Below are 27945 nucleotides of genomic sequence, written 5' to 3'. Positions count from 1 at the left end.
GTGTGTGTGTGTGTGTGCGCTCACAGCGACTCTGGCCTGGAAGTCAGCGGTGGGAACAACAGGGATCGGTCCTCCCTGCTTTGCAAACTTCCTCTCCAAACTCTCCTGAACGGACACTGAGAGACAGCGAGGGATAGAGAGGGAAATAGTTAGATGGCAATGTAGCAATGTAACCTGATCCTTGGCAAACATTGTATTTTCAAGTATATCCAGTCGATCAACATTCATCCCTGAAGTTTCATCTGGGTTCACTCACACATTTCAGATATCGTTTTCATTCAGTCAAAACCTGAACTTCAGAAAGGCTCTGGCACGTCACCTTAAATGAACCTATGTCATATACGGGAGTGGCCAGCGGAAATATCACCAGTTTCACTTCTTTCACGGTCATCTTTTCAGTTGTCCTTACAACTCTGAAAACACGGCGACAATTTCCAAGAGAGGACACAGTACTGTATCTCCTGCTTCACCGAGGTTGTTAAAGGAAGAGGAAAAGGCTTCAGAACTGAACGAACACAGATCTTCTACAGACCGAGAGACGAGATCAGAAAGCGGACACACAGCTCCAGAGTGAGTACAGATTAAAGACTTCCAATATTAGTCAAGGAAATACAGGGCCCTGCTCCTAATATTTAACCTGGCTTTTTTGTGAAAGAGAATATGTTGTTAATGAGTGACCTAGATAATAAATACATTAACATTCATCTTTATTACAGGTGGTAGTATACAAACAGTCAAAGGAAATCTAGTTGCCACATCTAGAAATGGCAGAGGTAAAACAACTGAACATATTGCCCCCCCTCATCCCCTACCCTGAGGGGATGACAGATGAAAAGGAAAAGAAAATATATAAAAAAAAGATTTTGAAGGGAAAGCCAGAGACTTTATATCGTGATGAAAGAAAACAGGCTCCATGCGACCTCATTTTCTACACAACAAATGTTTCTACATGGGAAGAGGAAATACTGAAACACTATCCTGAGGGAAAACAGTGGGATGAAAGATCTAAGGAATATTTCAAACAACTGAAAACGAAGGCAGGCACTATAAATGTGTATTATACTACTGGGACAATCATGGTGCAGGATAATAGTGAGACGTTAATGATATTCCCAAATGATTTCCCAGCCTTGAGAGAGAGAGTGAGAAAGAGCGTCAGGACGACAGAGGATGTCTTGAAGAAAATGGCAGAGCTAGGCATTGAGGAAAGAGGAGAGGAGAGGAAAAGAGAGAGCAAGGACATAAAAGTGGAAGACATAAAACAGGAAGCCATAAAGGGGGAAATTAAGGAAGAGGTGGAAGGAGGAAAAGGGAAGCCCTGAACATTCCAGGGCAGATCAGAAGAGAAACATTATTTTACGGGATGTATAATTTGACGAACAGTTATAATAAAGCCTGCTGTTCCTCTCACCTTATTATTTGAATGTTGTATCTTTTACCTTTTGTTTGTTTTTTATTGAGCTTGTATGAAAAATGCATTCATAAGTGCTCACCATCATCATTATCTTGTTTTGGTTATAGTTTCACTTTCCCAATGATAAAGGTGCTTAAAGCAAAAAGGTGGTGGTCCCTGTGAATTTCCCCAGCAATATGTGTTTCATATTGTTTCAAAATGTGTGCTCTAAAATGTATCAAGATTTTTTAAATGCACTTCAAATAAAGTTTGATTTAACAAGTGTCAGGAGTCAGGACGTACTATATGTACAGTACCCTGCCCCCATATCCCAATTTTTGCCACCTGTAAGTGAGAAACCTACATGACAAGTACTGACCGTGTATTGTGTTCCCTATGGTTAAAGAACAGAGCAGAAGCGCTGAACTCTGTTCAGAACTCAGACCTACAGGTTATGGAACATTTGCTCTTTTAGTATTTCTGCAGTATGTTTCCTCAAGGAGAAGGCTTCCCACTTCTATGTCAAAGATAATGCAACAAAAACACTTTAGTGAATACTACAGTAATGTGCCCAAAAACACAACAGTAATTACTATAGTGTATATATACACACACTACTCTTTTTTACACAGCATTTATACTATAGTATACTGCAGTAAATACAACCGTATTGTTGGATTCTGTGTTTTACATTATAGCCATTACCATATATATGATTGAATATTATCTGCTGTTGGCTTGTGTGTTTGTATGTGTTATGCAACATAGCTGACTTGAAACATTGTTAACAGCTTCAAGGCCATGGGCCTTTCACATGATGGAAAAATACAGAGTAGCATGCAGACAGGAACTGTGCAATGAGTTGGGGGGCACATTCAGAGCGGGGTGTTGCGAGAACAAGCGGTCTTTTGTTAGATAACAGGAGCCAGGTACGAGATAGATAGGTACGCATAGATATTCTTCACAGCAAGTTACATCTATCAACTGGAGCGCCCTGGGGCTGGTACCAGCTCGTACGAAAACAATCAATAATAGGCTGGGTGAGTCTAAATCACGCCCATTCTCTACGAACACTGTTTACATACATCTTGTCAGTTCTCTGTTCTGCCCTGCGTGGTATTACAGTGAGCCCGTATATACGAAAGTTGCATTTCCCATTTATTACTTAGCTAATAAAAAATACATAGTATACAATCGCTGACTCATTGTTATATTTATCCTGATACCAGATTCGAATTTACGCAACTCTAACAGTATTCACTGTAGTGTTTCTGCAGACTCCAGTCCGCAAAAAACACTACGGTGAAATGGAGAACAGACAAAAATGAGTGTCCCCTTGCCGGAGAGGTGAGTCCCTGGATGACTCTTTTCCAGTCGCTAGTGAAAGTCTACACACACCTTGCACTGTCTGCACTGTCCTGCCTGAAGGAATTATCTGTGTAGGTCACACTACTTCTCAAAAGCGCATCGACTGTTTTTCCAAACAGTGAGTGTCGAAGGGGCACTGGCACTCTGGATCAGATCAAATGGTGTTTGTCACGTGCCGACTTTAGAGTGAAACGTTTACTTACAAGCCGGGAAACCATTTGATTAAAGAGTGACTGTCCCTGTAAAGCAAGTAAAGCTTTGAAAACAGCTTATGTGGCATCGATATGAGTCAGAAACCTTTTGACTACAAAGGGGCCTCCTGCGTGGCGCAATGGTGTAAGGCACTGCTACAGTGCTATAGGTGTCACTACAGACCCGGATTTGATCCCGATCCAGCAGGAAGGACAGGCACTAACAACCATCTTGGTTAACTGTGGGTGACAGTCCTTCTCTGTCCTTCTCTGTACCAAATACGGTTTAGCCATGATAATGCTGTTAGCTCGGAGATTACCCCTCAGCCTCTGCTGGGTAGGACCATTGTCCTCTGGTCTGATGGAACAATAATATAACTTTTTGGCCATAATGACCATTGTTACAGTGGGGCAAAAAAGTATTTCATCAGCCACCAATTGTGCAAGTTCTCCCACTTAAAAAGATGAGGCATGTATTTTTCCTCATATGTACACTTCAACTATGACAGACAAAATGAGGGAAAAAAATCCAGAAAATCAAATTGTAGGATTTGTAATGAATTTATTTGCAAATTATGGTGGAAAATACGTATTTGGTCACCTACAAACAAGCAAGATTTCTGGCTCTCACAGACCTGTAACTTCTTCTTTAAGAGGCTCCTCTGTCATCCACTCGTTACCTATATTAATGGCACCTGTTTGAACTTGTTATCAGTATAAAAGACACCTGTCCACAACCGCAAACATTCACACTCCAAACTCCACTATGGTCAAGACCAAAGAGCTGTCAAAGGACACCAGAAACAAAATTGTAGACCTGCACCAGGCTGGGAAGACTGAATCTGCAATAGGTAAGCAGCTTGGTTTGACCTGCATGGAGGAATGGGCCAAAATACCAGCAACAGTGTGTGAAAACCTTGTGAAGACTTACAGAAAACGTTTGACCTCTGTCATTGCCAACAAAGGGTATATAACAAAGTATTGAGAAACTTTTGTTATTGACAAAATACTTATTTTCCACCATAATTTGCAGTAAATTCATTACAAATCCTACAATGTGATTTTCTGGTTTTTTTTCTTATTTTGTTTGTCATAGTTGAAGTGTACCTATGATGAAAATTACAGGCCTCTCATCTTTTTAAATGGGAGAACTTGCACAATTGGTGGCTGACTAAATACTTTTTTTGCCCCACTGTATGTTTGGAGGAAAAAGAGGGATGCTTGCAAGCCGAGGAACACCATCCCAACCGTGAAGCTGGGGGTGGCAGAATCATGTTGTGGGGGTGCTTTGCTGCAGGAGGAGCTGGTGCACTTCACAAAATAGATGGCATCATGAGGACGGAAAATTATGTGGATATATTAAAGCAACATCAAGACATCAATCAGGTAGTTAAAGCTTGGTCGCAAATGGGTCTTCCAAATGGACAATAACCCCAAGCATACTTCCAAAGCTGTGGCAAAATGGCTTAAGGCCAACAAAGTCAAGGTATTGGAGTAGACAACACAAAGCTCTGACCTCAATCCTATAGACAATTTGTGGGTTGAACTGAAAAAGCGTGTGCGAGCAAGGAGGTCTACAAACCTGACTCAGTTACACCAGCTCTGTCAGGAGGAATGGGCCAACATTCACCCAACTTATTGTAGGAAGCTTGTGTAAGCCTACCTGAAATGTTTGACCCAAGTTAATTTAAAGGCAATGCTACCAAATACTAATTGAGTGTATGTAAACTTTTGACCCACTAGGAATGTGATGAAATAAATCAGTCTGACAAATTATTCTGACATTTCACATTCTTAAAATAAAGTGGTGATCCTAACTGGCGTAAAACAGGGAATGTTTACTAGGATTAAATATCAGGAATTGTGAAAAACTGAGTTTAAATGTATTTGGCTCAGGTGTATGTTAACTTCCGACTGTATAATATCAATTGTGAATGATGCCCAGCTTGTGTGCAGTAAGGCAAGAAACACATGCCTTTTTTTGTGACTTTTTCGACTCATAGTCCCACACCTCATGTAGCCTTGCCCATAGGCCTATGTTTTGATAAGGTTTGTATCACAACTAAAGTGGCTAAATAACTTCTTACAATTAGGCTCTACACCCATTGTAAAGCGGATTAACTGGCATACTGTACATACGCAGCACGTGAGTTTCAAGTTTGGGGAAGATCATTTTTCACCATAAAAATACACTTTTAATCACTTTACCCCTACCTACATGTACAAATTACCTCGACTAACCTCCACATTGACTCTGTACCAGTACCCCTTGCATGTAGCCTCATTATTGTTATTTTATTGTGCTACTCAAGAAAATATTAACTAAATAAACTAAATTATATTTAATGAACTGCATTGTTGGTTAAGGGTTTGTAAGAAAGCATTTTATGGTAAGGTTGTATTTGGCGCATGTGGCTAATTTGATTTCTAATAAAAGCATGACATGGATAATTGGATTTACGGTCACTTTTGAGATTGGTGTTTTCCTGCTAATGGAAAGTTTGCACTTATAGCCTACTGCAATGTGAGCATTGCTGCACTTATAATGTCACGAAATAGAGCAATAGTTTATCAACATTTTAAGCTAAATGTTCTAAATCTGTGTCAGCCACATTGCTTAAAACATATATTTTGAAGCTAGTGGTTGTATTAATTTGGGATCTATCCCATCCCACAACTACCCCAGACTTGTTTGGAATATTTATTTCTTGCACAGAATAGAATAGGTAAACCTTTGTACTATGGGGTATAGTAGATTGATATAGGCTAGTGTTTTTGCTGTTTGTTAGGCCGACTCATCTTGTTGGCTGATGAAAAGTAAATATGGTCAGTTCTTCTAATATCTCCAATATGCTCCAATATGTGTATGTCTTCACTTGTAGCCTGTGAGAAAAAGCCAATCATGTGAAGGAGAGCCACTTGAGTGAGAGGTGCTTTGGATCATGCAGCCGGGAGAAGGGAATTATAATGATTATATTCACCCCAAGGGCACAACAGCCACTGCCCGCAAAAGGCATGGGTTTTTTTTTTAGGGGGGCATTATGGTCACACAAAGGGGATACCGCAGGACATTTGAGGAATTAAGTGCTTGTCAAAATGTGAATGAGATTCTGATGAAGTGTGTACAGCCTACGCAAAAAAAGAAAAGCAGAGCTTAGGCCTTTCATGCAACTTTTTTTCAAATCATCATTAGTCACATCATGCAGCCTTAGAATGTAGTAAAAATCCAAGCATATAATCCAATGATTGTATCACAACTAAAGTTACATAAATAATTATAAATTAATTACAGCTGTCACCTGTTTCTATGTTCACCACTAAACACAGTACAGCCAGCCGCATGTGCATTTGGAGAAAATGTCCTTTTTATTTTAATCAGCTATGTTCAATTGTATTCTTCATACTATAAAATAGAAAAGAATTCCATGGAATTCTAAGCAAATATTGTCTGCTAAATGAACAAGTGTAGCCCACAGCCATATGGCATAGCCAGATCAGTGCCTAACAATTCAGTGTTCTATTCTGTTCTTCTGAAATAGACTACATTTTCTTCATATCATGTTTCTTTAGACCTGTCTGAAATAATGTATTTATTGTGATGGTGTATATTATATTACATGGATTTATTAGACTTTCTAAAATGTAGATGTTCCAAAAGTCTGCATCACCGGTTTGTTGACTATGCATGTAAGCCGGGCTTCCTGAAGCATTGAGGCTAACCAGCCAAGCGTGTTGACAATAGGTTAATTACTCAAGACTTTTTATCTTGTAAGCTCAGGGATTTGATCCAGCAACCTTTCGGTTTTAGATCTACTTAAGTATCAAAAGTAAATGTAATTGCTAAAATAACAGTTTAAATCATTTAAATTTCCTTATATTAAGCAAACCAGACGTCACCATTTTAAAAAATGTATTTACGGATAGCCAGGGGCACACTCCAACATAATTTACAAACAAAGCATGTGTGTTTAGCAGTGGAGGCTCCTCATAGGAGGAAGGGGAGGACCATCCTCCTCAGTGAATTTCATAAATGTACATTTAAAAAGTTATGCTAAATATAATCACCAAATAACTGATTAAAACGCACTATTTTGCAAAGAAGGTCTACAGTAGCCACAACAGCACTCTGTAGCGTAGCACCATGGTATAGCCGGAAGACGGAAGACGAAGCTAGCTTTCGTCCTCCTCTAGGTACATTAACTTCAATACAAAACCTAGGAGGCTCATGGTTCTCACCCCCTTCCATAGGCTTACACAGTAATTATGACAGCTTCTGAATGAAGTCCTTCAGTCTATCAGAGTTCTTGCAGCAAACTGACATGTTGTCCACCCAATCAAAGGATCTGATAATTAATCTACTGAAAGCATAAGCTACAGCTAGCTAGCACTACAGTGTATAAAATGCGGCGAGCAGTTGACTCAAAGAGAAAGACAATAGTTGAACAGTTTTGAACAAATTTAATTTCTTCCAAAATGAAGGAGAAGCAAGAACGAAATAGAGACAGAGATTGTCATTTTTTTTCAGTTTCACTTACTTACCTAGCAAATGCAGCTAGCTAGTTTAGCCTACGGAAACACCCTGCTTTAACAGAGGGATGCTATGACTTTCCACCACAACACAAACTCTTCCATGTCAAGGTAAGCTTTTGGTATTACTAATTTATTGCCACAGACTCGCCGGTGTCACTGCTTACTGACTGTACACTAATATTACTGCAGGCTTACTAATGCCTTAATTCTATTAGCTATGCTGACTATGATGTTACTTTAGATAATATGGTGACAACGATGTACGCTTTGTTTAGCGGTTTGGCTTGGAAAGGTTTTTTCGCCAGGTCACATATAGCTGATGTGTTGGCATTGAAGTCCACAAGCAAAGGGAAGAGGTGAGAGGAGGAGAGTGCATGGATGAGAGAAGGAATACAACGTGGCTGCTATGAAAGTGACCTGTGTTTACGCGTGATCAGGGGTGTATTCATTCTGCCGATTCTGTTGAAAAACGTTTCTTAAATGGAAAAAAAACGGGTAAGCACACATTCATTTGTTCAATATCAACTCGTTTGCAGCTGTTGGACTAATGATTACACCCTATATCAGCTAGATGCAGGTAAGAGAGTGCAAGGCGGTATTGAATGTCACTGTCTGTCACCTCAAACCTGTGTGCACCTACATTGTAGACTTTCATTCGTAGGCTAGGTTGTAGCAACCTCATGATGGGTATAGGGAAAATGTGAGTATCATGTAGTAGCCTAAACCTATCGCTGTTACATTGAACTGGGTGAATGGAATATGAATGACAGTCATCCAATATGCTGTAATAGAAATAAGGTAATGCTCATAAATCATCTTCCTTTATCTTAAATGGCACTGACCATAAATGGTTGCATTCATGAGTTTTATTGGCAAATGTCAAAACCTGATAAAAATGAATTTATATGAATGCTGTAAGTACAGAAATTGTTTGCTCAGTAGGATATGAATATCCAACTAGTCAGTGACAACTGTGGAGTACTAATGGATGCAGAAGAAATAGACTAATTCAATGGCACAAAACCAATAAGTGTGTAGGTCAAACGTGTTGTTGAATACAATCTTTAAAAGGGGGTGGAGGTCAAAATCGTGATGGTGTCTCATTGAGTTAATTACAGTGAAACACACTTAAAGAGGAGCATACACTTCATATTTTCTTCAGGAAATGTACTTTTGTAGTTTCTATTAGTTTCATAAATACAATCCCGTCTCTTACACTCAGAGTCTAAGCTGTGTGTGGGGGGGGTTGTTCGACTAAGCTACATGGAAGTATTGAACAAATATATAAAATACAACAAATTTATGAAGAAGTATTTCTGGCCTTACTGCTGTAAGCCCATACAAACGCCTTAAATAACAGATTCACTACATGGAACAACAGATAATCCCCCAAATATATCGAAAGGAAGTTTGTTCTGAAGTGTGTCTCCTACGGCTGAGAGATACACTACATGACCAAAAGCTTGTCGAAAATCTCATTCCAAAATCATGGATATTAATATGGAGTTGGCCCCCTTTTACCCCTCAAACTTTACAGTTGACACTATGCATTCGGACAGATAGCGTTCAACTGGCATCCGCCAAACCATCCGTCGGATTGCCAGATGGTGAAGTGTGAATCATCACTCCATCATCAGTTGCCAGCATCTTACCACCCTCCATCCCACTGCTGGCTTGCTTCTGAAGCTAAGCAGGGTTGGTCCTGGTCAGTCTCTGGATGGGAGACCAGATGCTGCTGGAAGTGGTGTTGGAGGTCCAGTAGGAGGCACTCTTTCCTCAGGTCTAAAAAAATATCACAATTCCCCAGGGCAGTGATTGGGGACGCTAGGGTGCCATTTTTCGGATGGGACGTTAAAACGGGTGTCCCGACTCTCTGAGGTCATTAAAGATCCCATGGCACCTATCATAAGAGTAGGGGTGTTAACCCTGGTATCCTGGCTAAATTCCCAAGCTGTCCCTCATACCATCATGGTCACCTAATCATCCCCAGTTTACAGTTGGCTCATTCATCCCCCTCCTCTCCCCTGTAACTATTCCCCAGGTTGTTGCTGTAAATGAGAATGTGTTCTCAGTCAACTTGCCTGATTAAAGAAAATAACTCCTGAGAACGTGATTCCAGGGTCCAACGGTGGCGAGCTTTACACCACTCCTGCCGATGCTAGGCATTACACATTGTGATCTTAGGCTTGTGTTATGGTTGCTCGGCCATGAAAACCCATTTCATGAAGCTCCCGACGAACAGTTATTGTGCTGACGTTGCTTCCAGACGCAGTTTGGAACTTGGTAGTATTACATCCGAGAACAGACTATTTTGACATGCTACATTCCTTAGCACTCGGAGAGTCCCGTTCTGTGAGCTTGGGCGGCCTACCACTTAGCGGTTGAGCAATTGTTGCTACTAGATATTTCCACTTCTCAATAACAGCACTTACAGTTGACCGGGGCAACTCTAACAGGGCATACATTTGACAAACTAACTTGTTGGAAATGTGGCATCCTATGACAGTGCCATGGTTAAAGTCACTGTGCTCTTCAGTAAGGCCATTCTACTACCATTCACTTGGGTAGTCTTTTTGTGAAGTATTCAGTAATAGAAGTTGAACGCTACAACCATGTCTCTGTCACTAACAAACAGTCATTGGTGGGTATCTCTCATCTTAATTTGAATGGCATGCTGGGAAATATACAGCTTTCCACCCTACAGTGTTAAAACAACACCTCCAGTGTTTTTTATTATTATTTAAAAATATATATTTTATTATTGGGGGGTAAATCAGCTTTAAAATGTGCAATATGCAGAAGTCACTGGTTGCAAAAATTCTAATAGTTCACCTAATTTCAGTTATACCATCTAAACTTCTTTAATATCCTTTAAATAACCAAAAGTATTATATTTTCAGCTATTTGAAGCTGGTATACAAAACTGAAAGTAAAAACTTAAACAGGAAGCATAGAAATAGCTCACATAGAACAACAGGTAGAACAACCGCTTCTTAGATTTTCTTTCAATGAGTGACAGATTTATAATTCAAATTTCTATGTGAATTTGGTCATGTCATCGAAAAGTGACATATTGCAGACAGATTGTAGGATCTATCAATTTAATTGTTTGCATAATTTCTAAACCCTCTAATTTAAAAAATATTTGTATATATACTTTTCCCCCTCTACCCTACCATAATTCGAGTAAACTAACGGCGAACAATACTTCTACTGCTACCTCCAATGTCCACAGATTAACCCATCTTTCCCAGTATAATTCCATATTGCTATTTCCTTTTGCAATAAATCCCTCCATTTGACTATGATAATTTACAAAGGTCCTGAACCTCTCTATTTGTATTTTTTTTCCGATATTGCCCTAAAAATAAATACCCAAAAGTATCATGATATTTACCATTAACTGATTGTGGTTTTTCAGATCCCCTAACAATACTGTTTGACATAACAACCATTCCTGAACCTGACTCCGAAAACGAGCCACCGATGGACAGTACCAGAAATGATGTTCTATTGATTCTGTTTCCTTATGGCAGTCTGAACAAGGCTGACTGTTCAATGCTGTTGAGCATCCTTTTTGTAGCAAGTATTTGATATAATATCTTAAATTGAAACTAACAGATTGATGGGTCAATAGTTCTTTTATTACACTGCTTTAAAAAATAAAGGGAACACTTAAACAACACAATGTAACTCCAAGTCAATCACACTTCTGTGAAATCAAACTGTGCACTTAGGAAGCAACACTGATTGACAATACATTTCACATGCTGTTGTGCAAATGGAATAGACAACAGGTGGAAATTATAGGCAATTAGCAAGACACCCCAAATAAAGGAGTGGTTCTGCCGGTGGTGACCACAGACCACTTCTCAGTTCCTATGCTTCCTGGCTGATGTTTTGGTCACTTTTGAATGCTGGCGGTGCTTTCACTCTAGTGGTAGCATGAGACGGAGTCTACAACCCACACAAGTGGCTCAAATAGTGCAGCTCATCCAGGATGGCACATCAATGCGAGCTGTGGCAAGAAGGTTTGCTGTGTCTGTCAGCGTAGTGGCCAGAACATGGAGGCGCTACCAGGAGACAGGCCAGTACATCAGGAGACGTGGAGGAGGCCGTAGGAGGGCAACAACCCAGCAGCAGGGCCGCTACCTCCGCCTTTGTGCAAGGAGTAGCACTGCCAGAGCCCTGCAAAATGACCTCCAGCAGGCCACAAATGTGCATGTGTCTGCTCAAATGGTCAGAAACAGACTCCATGAGGGTGGTATGAGGGCCCGACGTCCACAGGTGGGGGTTGTGTTTACAGCCCAATTGAGCACAATTGAGCACATTTGGGACATCATGTCTAGCTCCATCCACCAATGCCACGTTGCACCACAGACTGTCCAGGAGTTGGCGGATGCTTTAGTCCAGGTCTGGGAGGAGATCCCTCAGGAGACCATCCGCCACCTCATCAGGAGCATGCCCAGGCGTTGTAGTGAGGTCATACAGGCACGTGGAGGCCACACACACTACTGAGCCTCATTTTGACTTGTTTTAAGGACATTACATCAAAGTTGGATCAGCCTGTAGTGTGGTTTTCCACTTTTATTTTCAGTGTGACTCCAAATCCAGACCTTGATAAATTTGATTTCCATTGATAGTTTGTGTGATTTTGTTGTCAGCACATTCAACTACGTAAAGAAAAAAGTATTTATTAAGTATATTTCATTCATTCAGATCTAGGATGTATTATTTTAGTGTTCCCTTTATTTTTTTGAGCAGTGTATGTCAGTTCATAGACCCAATGCTAAGGTATTGGGACAACAAAAACATGTTTCCATCTGACTTGAATTTTATAACGTGTTGCTGTCAAACCTTTTGACTTTAATTGAAGCTGATAAATGTTTTGATTTATACTAATCATTTTATGATTTTCAATGGGTGGCAGACAGACTAACTAGCTAATCAACTAGCCCACATGGCGAACACTATATATACAGTTTTTCCATTGTTGAGAGGTTAGCTTTTCCAGGCTAGCACTGTTTTAACCATCCATGGGCAGCAAGTAACCTAGCATTTAGAGAGGCAAGCTGGCGGATTGTCAGTTCGAATCTCGGGTCTGACATGAAAAATCTGTCTGAAAATGAGCTGGCAACCATAGGGTTTCTGGTATCAAATCATATATGCAATTGCCTGCCGTTGTGCCCTTGAGCAAGGCAATTAACCCCCCACGACAACAGCTCCCTGGGTGCCCAGTGTGGCAGCATCCGCACCTCTCCAAAAACGTCATGTACACAGTGCCGTGAAAAAGTCTTTGCCCCCTTTCTAACGTTTGCATATTTTTGATCAGATCAAACACACAATCAAGTCTACATGAAAATGGATAGTTTTGGATTGGCCTGGTCAAAGTCCCAACTGAGATGTTGTGGCAGGACTTGAAACGAGCAGTTCATGCTGGAAAACCCACAAATGTCGCAGATTTGAAAGCAGTTCTGCATGAAAGAGTGAGCCAACATTCCCCCACAGCGATGTCAGAGACTGATCAACAACTACAGGAAGCATGTGGTTGCAGTCATTGCAGAAAAATATATTTAGTATGTCCGTAAACACTTGCACATGATCTGAGGACGTGGCTAGGGATGCCGTCTGGGCCGGCAACCTTGCGAGGGTTAACACTCTTAAAATGTCTTACTCACGTCGGCCATGGAGAAGGAGAGCCAAAAGTCATTGTTAGCAGGCTGTGTCCGTGGCACTGTGTGTGTTTAGCTTGAACGTGTTTAGCTTGCCGGAAGCAAGATGTCCACGATGTGGCTGGTTTTCCCTTTGTAGACCGTGATTGTCTGTAAGACCCTGCCACGTATGTCTCATGTCTGAGCCGTTAAATTGCGACTCCACTTTGTCTCTGTACTGACTTTAGCCTGTTTGATTGCCTTATGGAGGGAATAACTACACTGTTTGTATTCGGCCATATTCACAGTCACCTTGCCATGGTTAAATGCGGTGGTTAGCACTTTCAGTTTTGTGCGAATGCTGCATTCTAGCCACGGTTTCTGTTTTTTCTAGTTTAATAGTCACAGTGGGAACGACTATACACTTCCTGATGAACTCAGTCACCGTATCCTTGTATTCCTCAATGTTATTCTCAGAGGCTACCCGGAACGTATCCCAGTCCACATGATCAAAACAATCTTGAAGCATGGATTCCAATTGGTCAGACCAGCTTTGAAAATACTTTAACAGGGGTACTTCCTGTTTGAGTATCTACCTAAATGGAGTACTGATCAGATTTGCCGAAGGGAGGGCGGGGGAGGGTCTTGTAGGCATTCTGTAGCAGTAGTCCAATGTTTTACCAGCGCGAGTACTACAGTCAATGTGTTGGTAGAACTTCAGTAGTGTTTTCCTCAAACTTACTGTGTTAAAATCCCCAGCTACTATAAATGCAGCCTCAGGATATGTGGTTTCCAGCTTGCATAAAGTCCAGTGTAATTCTTTGAGGGCCGTCGTGGTATCGGCTTGAGGGGGAAAATACACGGCTGTTACTATAACCGAAGAGGTAATACGGTCAGCATTTGAGTGTGAGGTATTCTAGGTCAGGTGAACAAAAGGACTTGAGTTTCTGTATGTTATCACAGTCACACCATGAGTAGTTAATCATGAAACATACACCCCCGCCTTTCTTCTTCTCAGAGGGTTGTTCCTGTCTGTGCAATGTACTGAGAACCCAGATGGCTGTATGGATGGGGACAGTATATCTCAAGAGAGCCATGTTTCTGTGAAAAAGAGTGTTACCATCTCTGATGTCTCTCTGGAAGGAGATCCTTGCCCTGAGCTTGTCTACATTATTATCCTGTGACTGAACATTAGCGATTAATATACTATGAAGCAGTGGATGGTGTGTATGCCTCCTGAGTCAGATTAAAAGTCCACTCTGAATACCTCTTGTCCGCTGGCTGTGTTTTGGAGCAGCCTCCGCAATAAGCTCAATTGCCCTGGGGGGTACGAACAAATGATCCAATTCGGGAAAGTAGTATTTCTGGTCGTAATGCTTGGGGAGTTACCGACTGTATGTAGTAGAGGTTGACCGATTATGATTTTTCAACACCGATACCGATTATTGGAAGACACAAAAAAAAAAGCAGATACCGATTAATCAGCCGATTTGATAAAAAATGTATATATACAGTGCCTTGCGAAAGTATTCGGCCCCCTTGAACTTTGCGACCTTTTGCCACATTTCAGGCTTCAAACATAAAGATATAAAACTGTATTTTTTTGTGAAGAATCAACACCAAGTGGGATACAATCATGAAGTGGAACGACATTTATTGGATATTTCAAACTTTTTTAACAAATCAAAAACTGAAAAATTGGGCGTGCACTGTATATACACATTTTTGTAATAACGGCAATTGCAACAATACTGAATGAACACTTTTATTTTAACTTAATATAATACATATTATGGGCTTTTGGATGGGTGTTCTTAAGGTTATTCCACAGATTGGTGGTATTTCTTGATTTAGTCGTTGCTGACCCCATGCTTACATCTTTATCACAAATAAGACACCTTGCTATCCCTGGTGCCAATTCCATGTAATAGTCCCACACTGGTGCTCTGCTTTTCTCTGCCATCTGTAAAACACACACAGCTCTGAAGTGACAATGTTACTGGAGAGTTTGCTTAGGAGACAAATACTCTCAACTGTTTGAGTACAAATATAGTTTAAGTTGCCTGTGATGAATGTTGAAAACAAAAACTGTAATTTCTATATGCAGGAAATCCTATTTTAATAATGGACATGGTAAGAATTGACTACCAAAGTGCGAGTCATAATTCCCATGACACCTAGCAAAATCTGAAAAGCGGTTCCTTCATTAATTTATTCCATAAGATATTTTTAGATTCACTTATAATAAGGTCTGTGTTTTGTGTAGGCTTACACCACCTTGCCAATTGTATAACTGTGTAGATATCCATAGGACAAGGTAACTCTGATCAATATTGGCTAAATATCTAGAGTTTTTTTCCCCTCTGGTTGCATATGCGACATGCTGGTAGAAATGAGGTAAAACGGATGTAAGTTTGCCTGCATTAAAGTCCCCGGCCACTAGGAGCTCTGCTTCTAGATGAGCATTTTCTTGTTTGCTTATGGCCTTATAGAGTTGGTTGAGTGCAGTCTTAGTGCCAGCATCGGTTTGTGGTGGTAAATAGACGGCTACGAATAATATAGAGAAGTACTCTCTTGGTAGATAGTTTGGTCTACAGCTTATCATAAGGTTCTCTACCTCAGACTTCTTTAAAATTAGACATTGCGCACCAGCTGTTATTGACAAATAGACACACATCCCCACCCCTCGTCTTACCATACGTAGCTTCTCTGTCCTGCTGGTACATGGAAAATCCCGCCAGCTCTATATTGTCCATGTCGTCTTTCAGCCACGACTCAGTGGAACATCAGATATTACAGTTTTTAATGTCCTGTTGGCAGAATAATCTTGATCGTAGGTCATCGATTTTATTTTCCAATGATTGCACGTTGGCCAATAGAACGGATGGAAGTGGGAGATTACTCGCCCCCCTACAAACTCCCAGAAGGCCCGACCTTGTCCCCTTTTTCACCATCTTTTCTTTACGTAAATGATGGGGTTCCCGAGAAATCAGTATATCCTTCACGCAGTGGTGTAAAGTACTTAAGTGAAAATACTTTGAAGTACTACTTAAGTCGTTTTTGCTTTGTATCTGTACTTTGTTACTATTTTTATTTTTGACAATTTTTACTTTACTACATTCCTAATGAAAAGTATGTACTTTTTACTCCATACATTTTCCCTGACATCCAAAAGTACTCGTTACATTTTGAATGGTTAGCAGGACAGGAAAATGGTCCAATTCACGCACTTATCAAGAGAACATCCCTGGTAATCTACTGCCTCTGATCTGGCGGACTCACTAAACACAAATGCTTTGTTTGTAAATGATGTCCGAATGTTGGAGTGTGCCCCTGGCTATCCGTAAATAAATAAAAAAACAAGAAAATGGTTACTTATATTGCTTAAATATAAGGAATGTGAAATTATTTATACTTTTACGTTTGTCATGTAATATTTTAAATTTTATATAACTGCCTTAATGTTGCTGATCCAAGGAAGAGTGGCAGCAGCTAATGGGGATCCTTAATAAATACAAATATGCATTCGCTCTCAAGGAAGTCTGAGGGAGTCCATCTCTGTAGTAACCAGGCGTCTTGCCAATGGCACAGAGCAAAAATACTATTGAAGAGCAACTCACACTGCCACCACTAGTGGGAGCCATACTCCACTGGTGAGCAAGAGTCAGCCTCACCCGTGGGCTGCTCGCTAAGAGAGTAGACAACTGGTGCACAATCTCGCCTGGGGTCCTATCCACAGTTACCAAGGGCTACAGACTCAGGTCTATTGGAGGAAGTTCACTTTTGCATGCTCAAGCCGAACGTACTGTCCCATTCTATTCGTCCAGGCGACTGGTTCAAGTCATTTATCAGAAATTGACAAAGAGGGGAAAAAAAGAGAATAATGAAAATGTGCATGTAGGATTACTAATCCCCTTCCTCCCTCTCCTTCCCCCTCTCTCCCCATCCCTGTCTCCTCTACCTCCACTCTCTCTTTCCCCTCCTCTCTCTCTCTCCCCCGTACCTCCCTCTCTCTCTCTCTCTCTCTCTAGGAGTAAGAGTTTGCGTACTCCGGCCAACATGTTCATTATTAACCTGGCGTTAACAGACTTCCTCATGTGTGTGACTCAGACCCCCATCTTCTTCATCAACAGCATGCATAACAGGTGGATCTTTGGAGAAAAAGGTAACCATAGTTATGAAGGTAACACCTTAGGAGAGAAGGGCAAATTACTTATTGGAGGTTTAATGTCAACTAATGAAGTCTACAAAGGGAAACCCAGCAATGAGCTGTCCAGCGAAGCAGAACTCCCAAATGACTATTTTTCACTGACTACCCACACTTACTAGACTTTATATACACACCATATACACAGTCACTCACACACACACTACACTGTTACTCCCACACATTCAAACACTACGTACGCGCACACACTTAACACACACACACACACACATACCGACACAACACAACACAAACATACATGCACACACACTTCTGTTGCAGTTAGGTGAATTATGGCCCATTCTTCCTGACAGAGCTGCAACTGAGTCGGTTTTGTAGGCCTCCTTGCTCGCACACACTTTTTCAGTTCTACCCACACATTTTCTTTAGGATTGAGGTTAGGGCTTTGTGATGGCCACTCCAAAATCTTGACTTTGTTGTCCTTAAGCCATTTTGCCACAACTTTTGAAGTATGCTTGTGGTCATTGTCCATTTGGAATAACCATTTGTGACCAAGCTTTAACTTCCTGACTGATGTCTTGAGATGTTGCTTCAATATATCCACATACTTTCCGTCCTCATGATGGCATCTATTTTGTGAAGTGCACCAGTCCCTCCTTCAGCAAAACACCCCCACAACATGATTCTGCCACCCCCGTGCTTCAGGGTTAGGATGGTGTTCTTCAGCTGCAAGCCTCCCCCTTCTTCCTCCAAACATAACGATGGTCATTATGGTAAACTGTTCTATTTTTGTTTCATCAGACCAGAGGACATTTCTCCAAAAAGTGTGTTCTTTGTCCCCACGTGCTGTTGCAAACCGTAGTCTGGCTTTTTTATGGCGGTTTTGGAGCAGTGGCTTCTTCCTTGCTGAGCGGCCTTTCAGGCTATGTCGATATAGGACTCGTTTAACTGTGGATATAGATACTTTTGTACCTGTTTCCTCCAGCATCTTCACAAGGTCCTTTGCTGTTGTTCTGTGATTGATCTGCACTTTTCGCACCAAAGTACGTTCATCTCTAGGAGACAGGAGTCTCCTTCCTGAGCGGTATGACAGCTGCATTGTCCCATGGTGTTTATACTTGCGTACTATTGTTTGTACAGATGAATGGGGTACCTTCAGGCATTTGGAAATTGCTCCCAAGGATGAACCAGACTTCTGGAAGTCTACCATTTTTTTCTGAGGTCTTGGCTGATTTCTTTTGATTTTCCCATGATGTCAAGTGAAGAGGCACTGATTTTGAAGGTAGTCCTTGAAATACATCCACAGGTACACCTCCAATTGACTCAAATGATGTCAATTAGCCTATCAGAAGCTTCTAAAGGCATGACATAATTTTCTGGAATTTTCCAAGCTGTTTAAAGGCACAGTCAACTTAGTGTATGTAAACTTCTGACCCACTGGAATTGTGATCCAGTGAAATATAAGTTGGAATTGTTGGAAAAATGACCTGTGTCATGCACAAAATAGATGTCCTAACCGACTTGCCAAAACTATAGTTTGTTAACAGCAAATTTGTGGAATGGTTGAAAAACGAGTTTTAATGACTCCAACTTAAGTGTACGTTAACTTCTGACTTTAACTGTATGTAGGTGCACAGTTCGAGAGAATTTTGAGTAATCAAGGTGACAGTGACACTTTCAATACCGTCTTGCACACTCTTGCCTGCATCCAACTGATCTAGATTGTAATCTTTAGTGCAACAATTGCAAATGAGAGTTTCTATTAGAGAAATTCAGGTATGTTTATCCCCGTTTGGTTCTGTTTGCTTCCATTTAAGAAATGTTTTTCAACGGAATCGGCGGAATGAATACACCCCCAGTCACACGCAAAAAACTATGAAATAACACATATGGAATCAGTTAAGAACTTTAAGAACTAATTCTCATTTACAAGGACAGCCTACTCACCCCTCCCCAACAGGAATGTGAACCCCAGTCTCCTACTTTCCCCGCAAACACATCTGGTTAATAAAATAATGATAAAAAACACTTAGTTATGGATCCATAACGAATTACTATGGGAATAAATATCACTGATTTACCGAAATATTGGAACAAAGTTGTCTAATGAAGGCAAACCATTTAGAATCCTCCAATCCTGTAGCCTACTCCCAACTGTCACGTTGTACAGCACCATATTTTCCATTCCATTCTAACGGAACCCTGAGGGTTTTGTCTTGTCATGGAATAGAAACACCATAATATTATTCAAATTATTTAAGCAAGTACCAGTCAAATGTTTGGACACACCTACTCATTCCAGGATTCTACATTGTAGAATAATAGTGAAGACATCACAACTATGAAATAACACATGTGGAATCAGTTAAGAACAAAGACAGCCTCCTCCTTCCTCCCTGTTGGGGGATTGAACCCCGGTCTCCCGTCCGCACGATACAGGGACTTTTTTTAGCTAAATAGCCTAGTACTGTACTGCCGACCGTCATGTTGTTCAGCGCCATATTTTCAGTTCCATTCTAACGGAAACCGTTATGGTTTCGTTTTTTTTTTTTTTTTGAATAGAAACACCATAATATTAAAACTAGTTAGGGATAGGCGGGATGCAAATGTCTCAACTGGCCAATTGCCAGGGAAAATGCAGAGCGCCAGATTCAAATAAAATACTATAAAATTCAAACTTTCATTAAATCACACATGTAAGATACTCAATTAAAGCTACACTCGTTGTGAATCCAGCCAACATGTCCGATTTTAAAAATGCTTTTCGGCAAAAGCATAAGAAGCTATTATCTGATAGCCTGCACCATCTGCACCAGCAGTAAACAAAGGAGTTAGCATATTTCAACCCTGCAGGCGCTACACAAAACGCTGAAATAAAATGTAAAACATGCATTACCCTTGAGCTTCTTTTGTTGGCACTCCAATATGTCCCATAAACATCACAATTGGTCCTTTTGTTCGATTAATTCCGTCCATATATATCCAAAATATCAATTTATAAAACGCGTTTGATCTAGAAAAAAACAGCTTACAAAAAACGCAACGTCACTACAAAATATTTCATAAGTTGCCTATAAACTTTGCCAAAATATTTCAAACTACTTTTGTAATGCAACTTTAGGTATTTTTAAATGTTAATAATCGAGCAAATTGTAGACTGGGCAGTCTGTGTTCAATACAGGAATGAAAACAAACCAGCGCCACTTTTCACGTCTTGCGCAACTTACAAAAGTGTACCCAGTTCCTAATTGGCCTACTTCTTCATTGCACAAAGGAATAACCTCAACCAAATTCCAAAGACTGGTGACATCCAGTGGAAGTGGTAGGAACTGAAAACAGGTTCCTAAGAAATATCCCTTGGCAATAACAGGTTGGAACAGAGAGAGGCAAAAAAATAGATTCTGAACAGTCCTCGGGGCTTTGCCTGCTACATAAGTTCTGTTATACTCAGACATGATTCAAACAGTTTTAGAAACTTCAGAGTGTTTTCTATCCAAATCTATGAATAATATGCATATCTTATATTCGTGGCATGAGTAGCAGGAAGTTGAAATTGGGCATGCCATTTAACCTCTTGGTCCTACCTGGCACGCAGGCATCCCATCTAGAGCTCTGGAAATGCAAATGCGCTACGCTAAATGCTAATAGTATTAGTTAAAACTCAAACGTTCATTAAAATACACATGCAGGGTATTGAATTAAAGCTACACTCGTTGTGAATCCAGGCAACAAGTTAGATTTTTAAAATGCTTTTTGGCGAAAGCATGAGAAGCTATTATCTGATAGCATGTAACACCCCAAAAGACCCGCAGGGGACGTAAACAAAATAATTAGCATAGTCGTCGCTACACAAACAGCACAAATAAAATAGAAAACATTCATTACCTTTGACCATCTTCTTTGTTGGCACTCCTAGATGTCCCATAATCACTATTGGGTCTTTTTTCCGATTAAATCGGTCCATATATAGCCTAGATATCGATCTATGAAGACTGTGTGATAAACGGAAAAAAATTGCGTTTCATAACGTAACGTCATTTTTAAATTCAAAAAGTCGACGATAAACTTTCACAAAACACTTCGAAATACTTTTGTAATGCAACTTTAGGTATTAGTACACGTTAATAAGCGATACAATTCATCAGGAGGCGATGTCAATTCTATAGGTGTCTGTTTCGAAAAAATGTCTTGGAGAGAGCTCGACCAAAACATCCGGTCGGAGACCGGAGGGAATCGATTCCCTTGATTCAGTTAGACCAAGAATCAATTGCGAATCAAATGACAAGACTCTAGACAACGTGTGGAAGCTGTAGGCACTGCAACCTCGGCCTCATTTAATTCGATTCACTTTGAACAATTCCTTGAAGTCGCGGATGGATATTTTTTTCCATTTTCAGTGATCAGATATTCCTGCACTTTTCGATGAAACGCACGTTCTGTTATAGTCACAGCCGTGATTTAACCAGTTTTATAAATGTCTGAGTGTTTTCTATCCACACATACTAATCATATGCATATACTATATTCCTGGCCTGAGTAGCAGGGCGCTGAAATGTTGCGCGATTTTTAACAGAATGTTCGAAAAAGTAGAGGGTCGACTTAACAGGTTAACCAAAAGTGAAAATTCTGCCCCCTAGCCCCAAGAGGTTTAATCTAATGAATTAAGCCAAATTTCTTAAACTCAATCCCATATACTATGTTATTACAAAAAAGTTTTTAAAAATTCTCTGGTAATGCCAATACGGAATACTATCAAATGCTTCTCAAAGATGCCCTCTGAGGGTCAAACTAGCAATAACTTGCCATAACATAAAAAAATGTTTGAGAATTAAATGACGTGCCACAGAATGCTGCGGCAGCATGCAAGGTGTGCCGCAGTATGACGCAACTTTTAATGGAGGAACCACTATAGTTCACTTTCATAGCAGCCACATAAAAACAGTATGATCACTTTCATCATTTTATATATAATTCCTTCTCACAGCACTCTCCTCCTCTCACCTTTTCACTTCGCTTGTGGACATCAGTGCACAACACATCAGTCGGTGGCAATAAATGAATAAAACCAAAAGCTTTACCTTGACTTGAAAGTGTTCCAGTGTTAGATAGCCATAGCCAGTTAGCTAACATCCCTCTCCGTTTGAGCCGGGTGTTTTCTTTTAAGCTAAACTAGCTAGCTACATTTGTTAGCTAAGTGAAAGTGAAAGTTTAAAAAAATACAACCAAATATAGCTAGCTCTCTCTCTTATCTATCTTGCTTCTCCTTAATTTTTTGAAGACATTAATTTGTTCAAAACTGTTCAATTATTGTGTTTCTCTACCTTTGAGTCAAATACACATGTTATGCACTGCAGCGCTAGCTAGCTGTAGCTTATGCTTTCAGTACTAGATTCATTCTCTGATCCTTTTAAGTGGTGGACAACATGTCAGTTTATGCTGTTAGGCTGGAGGACATCCTCCGGAAGTTGTCATAATTACTGTGTAAGTCTATGGAAAGGAGTGAACCATGAGCCTTCTAGGTTTTGAATTGAAGTCGATGTACCAGGAGGAGGACGGAAACTAGCTCTGGATTGATTGGATTGAAATGCAGCCCCTGCAAATAAACAGATCTCTTGCCGAAACTGACAGATTTTGATAGGGATTTTGATAGGGATTTATTATATTACTTATATTGAGGTTAGGGTTAGGAGTTAGGTTAAGGTTTAGGAGAAGGGTTAGCTAACATGCTAAGAAGTTGCAAAGTAGCTAAAAAGTAATACGTCGTTTCAAAGTTGCTAAATTGTTGTCCGTGATGCGATTTCAACACTCAACCTTTGGGTTGCTAGACGTTCACATTATATGCTTACCCAGTTTTTCCTGATCTGGTAGTAGGCTAACCAACTCCGGACCCTAGTTGTAGCGTATGACATCAGCTGTAAAATAAACATATTTTTCTATGGGCTATTATGGGAGCAGATTATGCTTCTATGCAGTAATGGTACTGTTATTTTAGTATTTTATTAGGATCCCCATTAGCTGTTGCGAAAGCAGCAGCTACTCTTCCAGGGGGCCCACACAATATAAAACATGACACAATACAGAACATAAATGAACAAGAACGGCTCAAGGACAGAACTACATACATTTGGTCATATGGTTTAAAACAAACAACAGCAAAAAAAACACCTGGACAAACATTGCCCAAGGGAGGATGAAAACATTAAAACTCTTTACACAGACCGAGACAGCAACTGCAGTTGGACAAAATAAAGAACAGGTCTGAGCTCCGCTGTATGCAGGATTGCATCGTGTAGGCCTATATATCTGTAATTAAAAAGGTTCTCATACAGTATGTCATCACAACTGTAATGACTGATTAATTCCAGTCAATCATGTTGGATGAAAAAGGCCTATCCACCGTAAGTGTGACTACAAACCACATTTGATCACTTTCACATTTTCTCAGAACACAAATAAATTGGCCTATTTTAGGCTATAGATACATATAGATACATGCTAGTTTCCCCTGGCCAGGCCTGGATGGGATCAGAGTGCATAGGCTACCTGCAGCTGTGGTTGTTGTCAACAGTTGAGCAGACTGAAGCACAGATTATTGTGCACATTGACAAAGCAATTTATATATTTTTTGGGGTGGTGGGTATGGGCTCATAATAATGGCCAGTATGGTGGGAATGGAATGGCATCAAACATATGGAATCCATGTGTTTGATGTATTTGATACCATTCCACATATTCTGCTCCAGCCATTACCTTGAGCCCGTCCTCCCCAATTAAAGAACCACCAACCTCCTGTGCTATAGATAGCATTTGATTACTGCTACAGTGTTATTAGGAATGTTAATCAGATTGGTCCCGCGGTTCTTAATTTTTAGTATTTCCCCCCCCCCCCTTTTTAATCATTGACATTTTATTTAATTGTTATGCGCTAGTAACATAATGTCACGACTTCTGCCGAAGTCGTTGCCTCTCCTTGTTCGGGCGGTGCTCGGCGTTCGACGTCACCGGTCTTCTAGCCATCATTGATCCTTTTTTCATTTTCCATTGGTTTTGTCTTCCCACACACCTGTTTTCAATCCCATTCATTACCTGTTGTGCATTTAACCCTCTGTTTCCCCTCATGTCTTTGTCAGAGATTGATTTGTTGTCAGTGTAGTGTTATTGTTTGTATAGGTGCGCGTCAGGTCCTCGTACCCATGTTTTGTTTGTTTGTACATTTATTGTTATGGAGCATACTTGTGGAACTTTATTAAAAGACTCCATATTTACACTCCATTTGTCTCTCCTGCGCCTGACTTCCCTGCCACCTATTACACCTATGCTTGACACATAAGCATTTCACTGCACACGCTATAACACCTGCCTAATTGCGTACGCAACTAATACATTTTGATTTGATTTAAATCGTTGTGCAACATCATGGGTAAGTTCTGGCCTTCATCTTTCCGCTCGAAAAAGTGGATTTCTACTGGTGTGGCAGTTTTAATATGCGTATCTACTCTGTTCCTAGTGACCTTTAATCTCTAACCCTTTAATAGTCTTTACGATGATTAGAAATAGATGTCAGATGGAGTTTTTATACTGTAGATTAGACAACCTTAAACCTACCATCAGCTCTCTGGCTCAATGCAATGAATTCTCTCTCACTCTCGCTCTCGCTCGCTCTCTCTCCCTCTCATATCCAGGCTGGCAATCAGTAAGTACATCCCATGTATGGGTGTGTTCCTACCAGAGATCGTTATAGCAGCTTCATGTGCTCCACCCGTCGTTCATCCCTCACCAGTACATCTGACCCTTGCAATACTGGCAAGTGCCGCTTCTCCTCCCTGTACAACAGTGAGTCTTCCTGCCTCTCTCTCTTTAAACTTTAGGAACGTCGAGTCCTCTTGGCTCTCCCACCCCTATGACGGGCCAGCTCATCCCAGTCAAAGCTGTTCTCTTTCCTGGCACCCCTATGGTGGAATGAGCTTCCCCCTAAATCAGGACAGCTGAGTCCCTGCCCATCTTCTGAAAACTTCTGAAAACATTTCTTATTAACATTGACTTTGTTGGTAGTGGCTTTATCGAGGACACATTTTATGACTGTGATATGTTGTAGTCTTACCTAGCTTTAAGAGGAATGCATTAACTGTCTGCTAACTGACCAAAATGTACATGTAAATGAGTGCAACATCGAACGTATATCTTTGAATTATTTGTTTGTGTGCGTGGGGGGGGGGTCTCAGGGCCTTACGGAGGCGGAACTCTCCTCTCGTCCGGCCAGTCGTCAGGTGTCTAGTGATGTCACCCAGCTCCACCCTACCTTCTCTCAGAGGTCAAAAGTTCATTGTTCCCTGAAGGTGAAAAGTCGCGACTCAGGGGTGTTTGAGAAAACCGCCTCTCAGTCCCCCTTTGACCCTGCTTTCTTCTGCTTGCAACACATCACTGTGAGTGGCAGAATGTGTGTGTGTATCTAGGTATTGAACATAAATGTACTGTGTGTTTCAAAATCACAATAGCCCACTTAGCTAAAGCTCCCCACTACTTTCTCTCGCCATATAGGAGATGGGACATGTCCGTTTCTTTATTATAGATGTCTATATTTAATCCACACACACATACACACACACACACAATACTCCATTAGTTGTTCTGTAATCTGGTGCTTGTAATCCCCATGTGATGCTTAACATTTACATACATCTATCACATGACCCACATTGCACTGTTAGGGTTTTTGTTCGTCTCTCTGTCTGTGTGTGTGTGTGTGTGTGTGTGTGTGTGTGTGTGTGTGTGTGTGCATGCTGACCATGTCTTTCCTTTCCCGACTCTGACAGAGCCAGAGGACATCTCCATATCTGAAGTCATTGGTTTTACCATTGTCCTTCCTGCTACTGTAAGTAAAATGGCCAATGAAATAAGTTCTCAATGCCCTGTGCAAATCCTGTAATGATAGTTCTGTCCAGTGGCCTATCCCATTAGTGAGTGCAGACGTATATACATGTACTGTATAGTTTAAACACTTTAGCAATCAACCAGTCAATCAATCAATGAATCAGTTTGACAGTATTATGCCGTGAGAATGACACCACACTGTGTTTCTCTGTTGCAGCTGGAAGATGTCAGAAAGGAAAAGTCTAAAGACATAAGTGGGCGTGTCCCTTCCACATGCCTAAACGACGCGATCCCTGCCATCATCGTCACCTCTATGGAAATCCCCTAAATGGGTGGGGTCTGTTGTGAGAGAACTGCTGGATGTTGTGCAATTGGACAATGTATGACACAGCTCTGTGTGTCGTTTCTCTCCTCCTCTAAAGGGCTCTACACTGCCAGCATGGTATCTAGTGTCTGTGTGTGTGTAACAGTATTGCTTCCATCCCGCTCCTCGCCCCAACTTGGGCTTAAACCAGGGACCCTCTGAACACATCATCAACAGTCACCCAAGAAGCATGGTTACCTATCGCTCCACAAAAGCTGCTGCTCCTTGCAGAGCAAGGGAAACAACTAATTCAAGGTCTCAGAGCGAGTGACGTCACCGATTTAAACACTAGTAGCACAGACTGCTAACTAGCTAGCCAATTCACACCGTGTGTGTTTTGTATTTGTGGATTTAGAGACGTTTTCCATTGAGCTGTAGAAAACACAATCTGAAAACAGTTTCAGTCGGTGACTTTCCTTTTTATGTTTTTAAACATGGAGGATTGTCAATGTTTTCCTCTCCACATTCTCTCCCTCCTCCTTTTCCCTCCCTCCTCCCGCACTTTCTCTCTCCTCCCTCCTGAATTTATTTACACAAAGTGTCTGTAGGCTATTTCTCTCCTCCTCCCTGAAGAATACACCGTTGGAGTTTCTTTTTACAATATTCATTCTTATTTTTTATGGTTCTACATTTCAAGGGAAATGGCAGAATGGGTCATTGTCTATTGCTTATCACCATTTAGACCTGTCACCTAAGTGTGTGGGGGGGGGGGGTTAGGGGAGAAGTTTCTACTGTATATGGTCCTAACCCAGTGCCCCAGACAGCACCATATTGATAAGATAATAAAGATATTGTAAGTGTATGTGATAAGGTGAGTGTGTACTCAATTGTTTTAATCGTCATTTCGGCACCATACACGGCCCTGCCCCAATTTAAATGGCACCCTATTCCCTAGTGTACTACTTTTAACAGCCCTATGTAGGGAACAGGGTATTATTTGGGACAGTGTATTTCTCTGCTGCGCGTCGACTCTATGGTTGTAAAGGATCTCTCTGGTGTGCAAATACAGATTTAGTTGTGGTTCTGAATGTTGATGAGCTGATTGATTTGTAAAGTCTTATATCGATGAACTGATTGATTTATGTCTTGTATTGAGGAAAATAACAACTTTTCAGCTGTTATGTCATTGAAATATTTCTCAAAACCTTTGTTCTAAATTAGGTGAGGGTTTATTGTAGATTTGTGATGGATGTGTGAAACAGTTTGTTTGAGTTATTTTTATGTCATTTTCTAAACAAATGCATTACTGGCAGCTGTGTTTTGTTATCTGGTTGGTTATGGACTATGTACCATCAGCAGCCTATGTGAGTGTTGTGAGAAGTTGGATAGAAAATAAAAGTTTGCTGATGTGGGATCAGGACTTTGAAAATACATCTTGTCATCGGCACAGTGGACAGTACACGTCAGCA

The 27945-nt window shown here is 40.7% G+C and overlaps 1 protein-coding gene and 1 long non-coding RNA gene across 8 annotated transcripts in view; one reads left to right on the top strand and one right to left on the bottom strand.

The window, feature by feature from the left end:
* LOC118357442 (glutamate dehydrogenase, mitochondrial-like) overlaps positions 1-27945 on the bottom strand; it is a 128585-nt gene that overhangs the window by 19398 nt on the left and 81242 nt on the right. For 2 of the 5 annotated variants that reach the window (XM_052478209.1, XM_052478206.1), the window contains exon 11: positions 25-116. The exons of the other annotated variants lie outside the window; for them this stretch is intronic. In XM_052478209.1, coding sequence (XP_052334169.1) covers positions 25-116 — 92 coding nt within the window. The remainder of the gene's footprint in view (positions 1-24; positions 117-27945) is intronic. 5 annotated transcript variants of the gene reach the window in all.
* On the top strand, positions 110-27890 carry LOC118357448 (uncharacterized). 3 transcript variants are annotated; one of them, XR_008078583.1, is made up of 8 exons: positions 110-570; positions 717-3803; positions 4159-4338; positions 17165-17298; positions 24984-25134; positions 25524-25724; positions 26115-26173; positions 26390-27890. It is a non-coding gene; the product is annotated as an uncharacterized LOC118357448 (long non-coding RNA). The 3 variants fall into 3 exon arrangements; XR_008078582.1 differs by having other exon boundaries at positions 717-4338; XR_004820307.2 differs by lacking the exon at positions 24984-25134 and having other exon boundaries at positions 717-4338.

Source organism: Oncorhynchus keta, chromosome 24, assembly GCF_023373465.1.
Source record: "Oncorhynchus keta strain PuntledgeMale-10-30-2019 chromosome 24, Oket_V2, whole genome shotgun sequence".
NCBI lineage: Eukaryota > Metazoa > Chordata > Actinopteri > Salmoniformes > Salmonidae > Oncorhynchus > Oncorhynchus keta.
The sequence above is the reverse complement of the archived record's forward strand: the minus strand, read 5'-3'. Positions and strand labels throughout refer to the sequence as shown.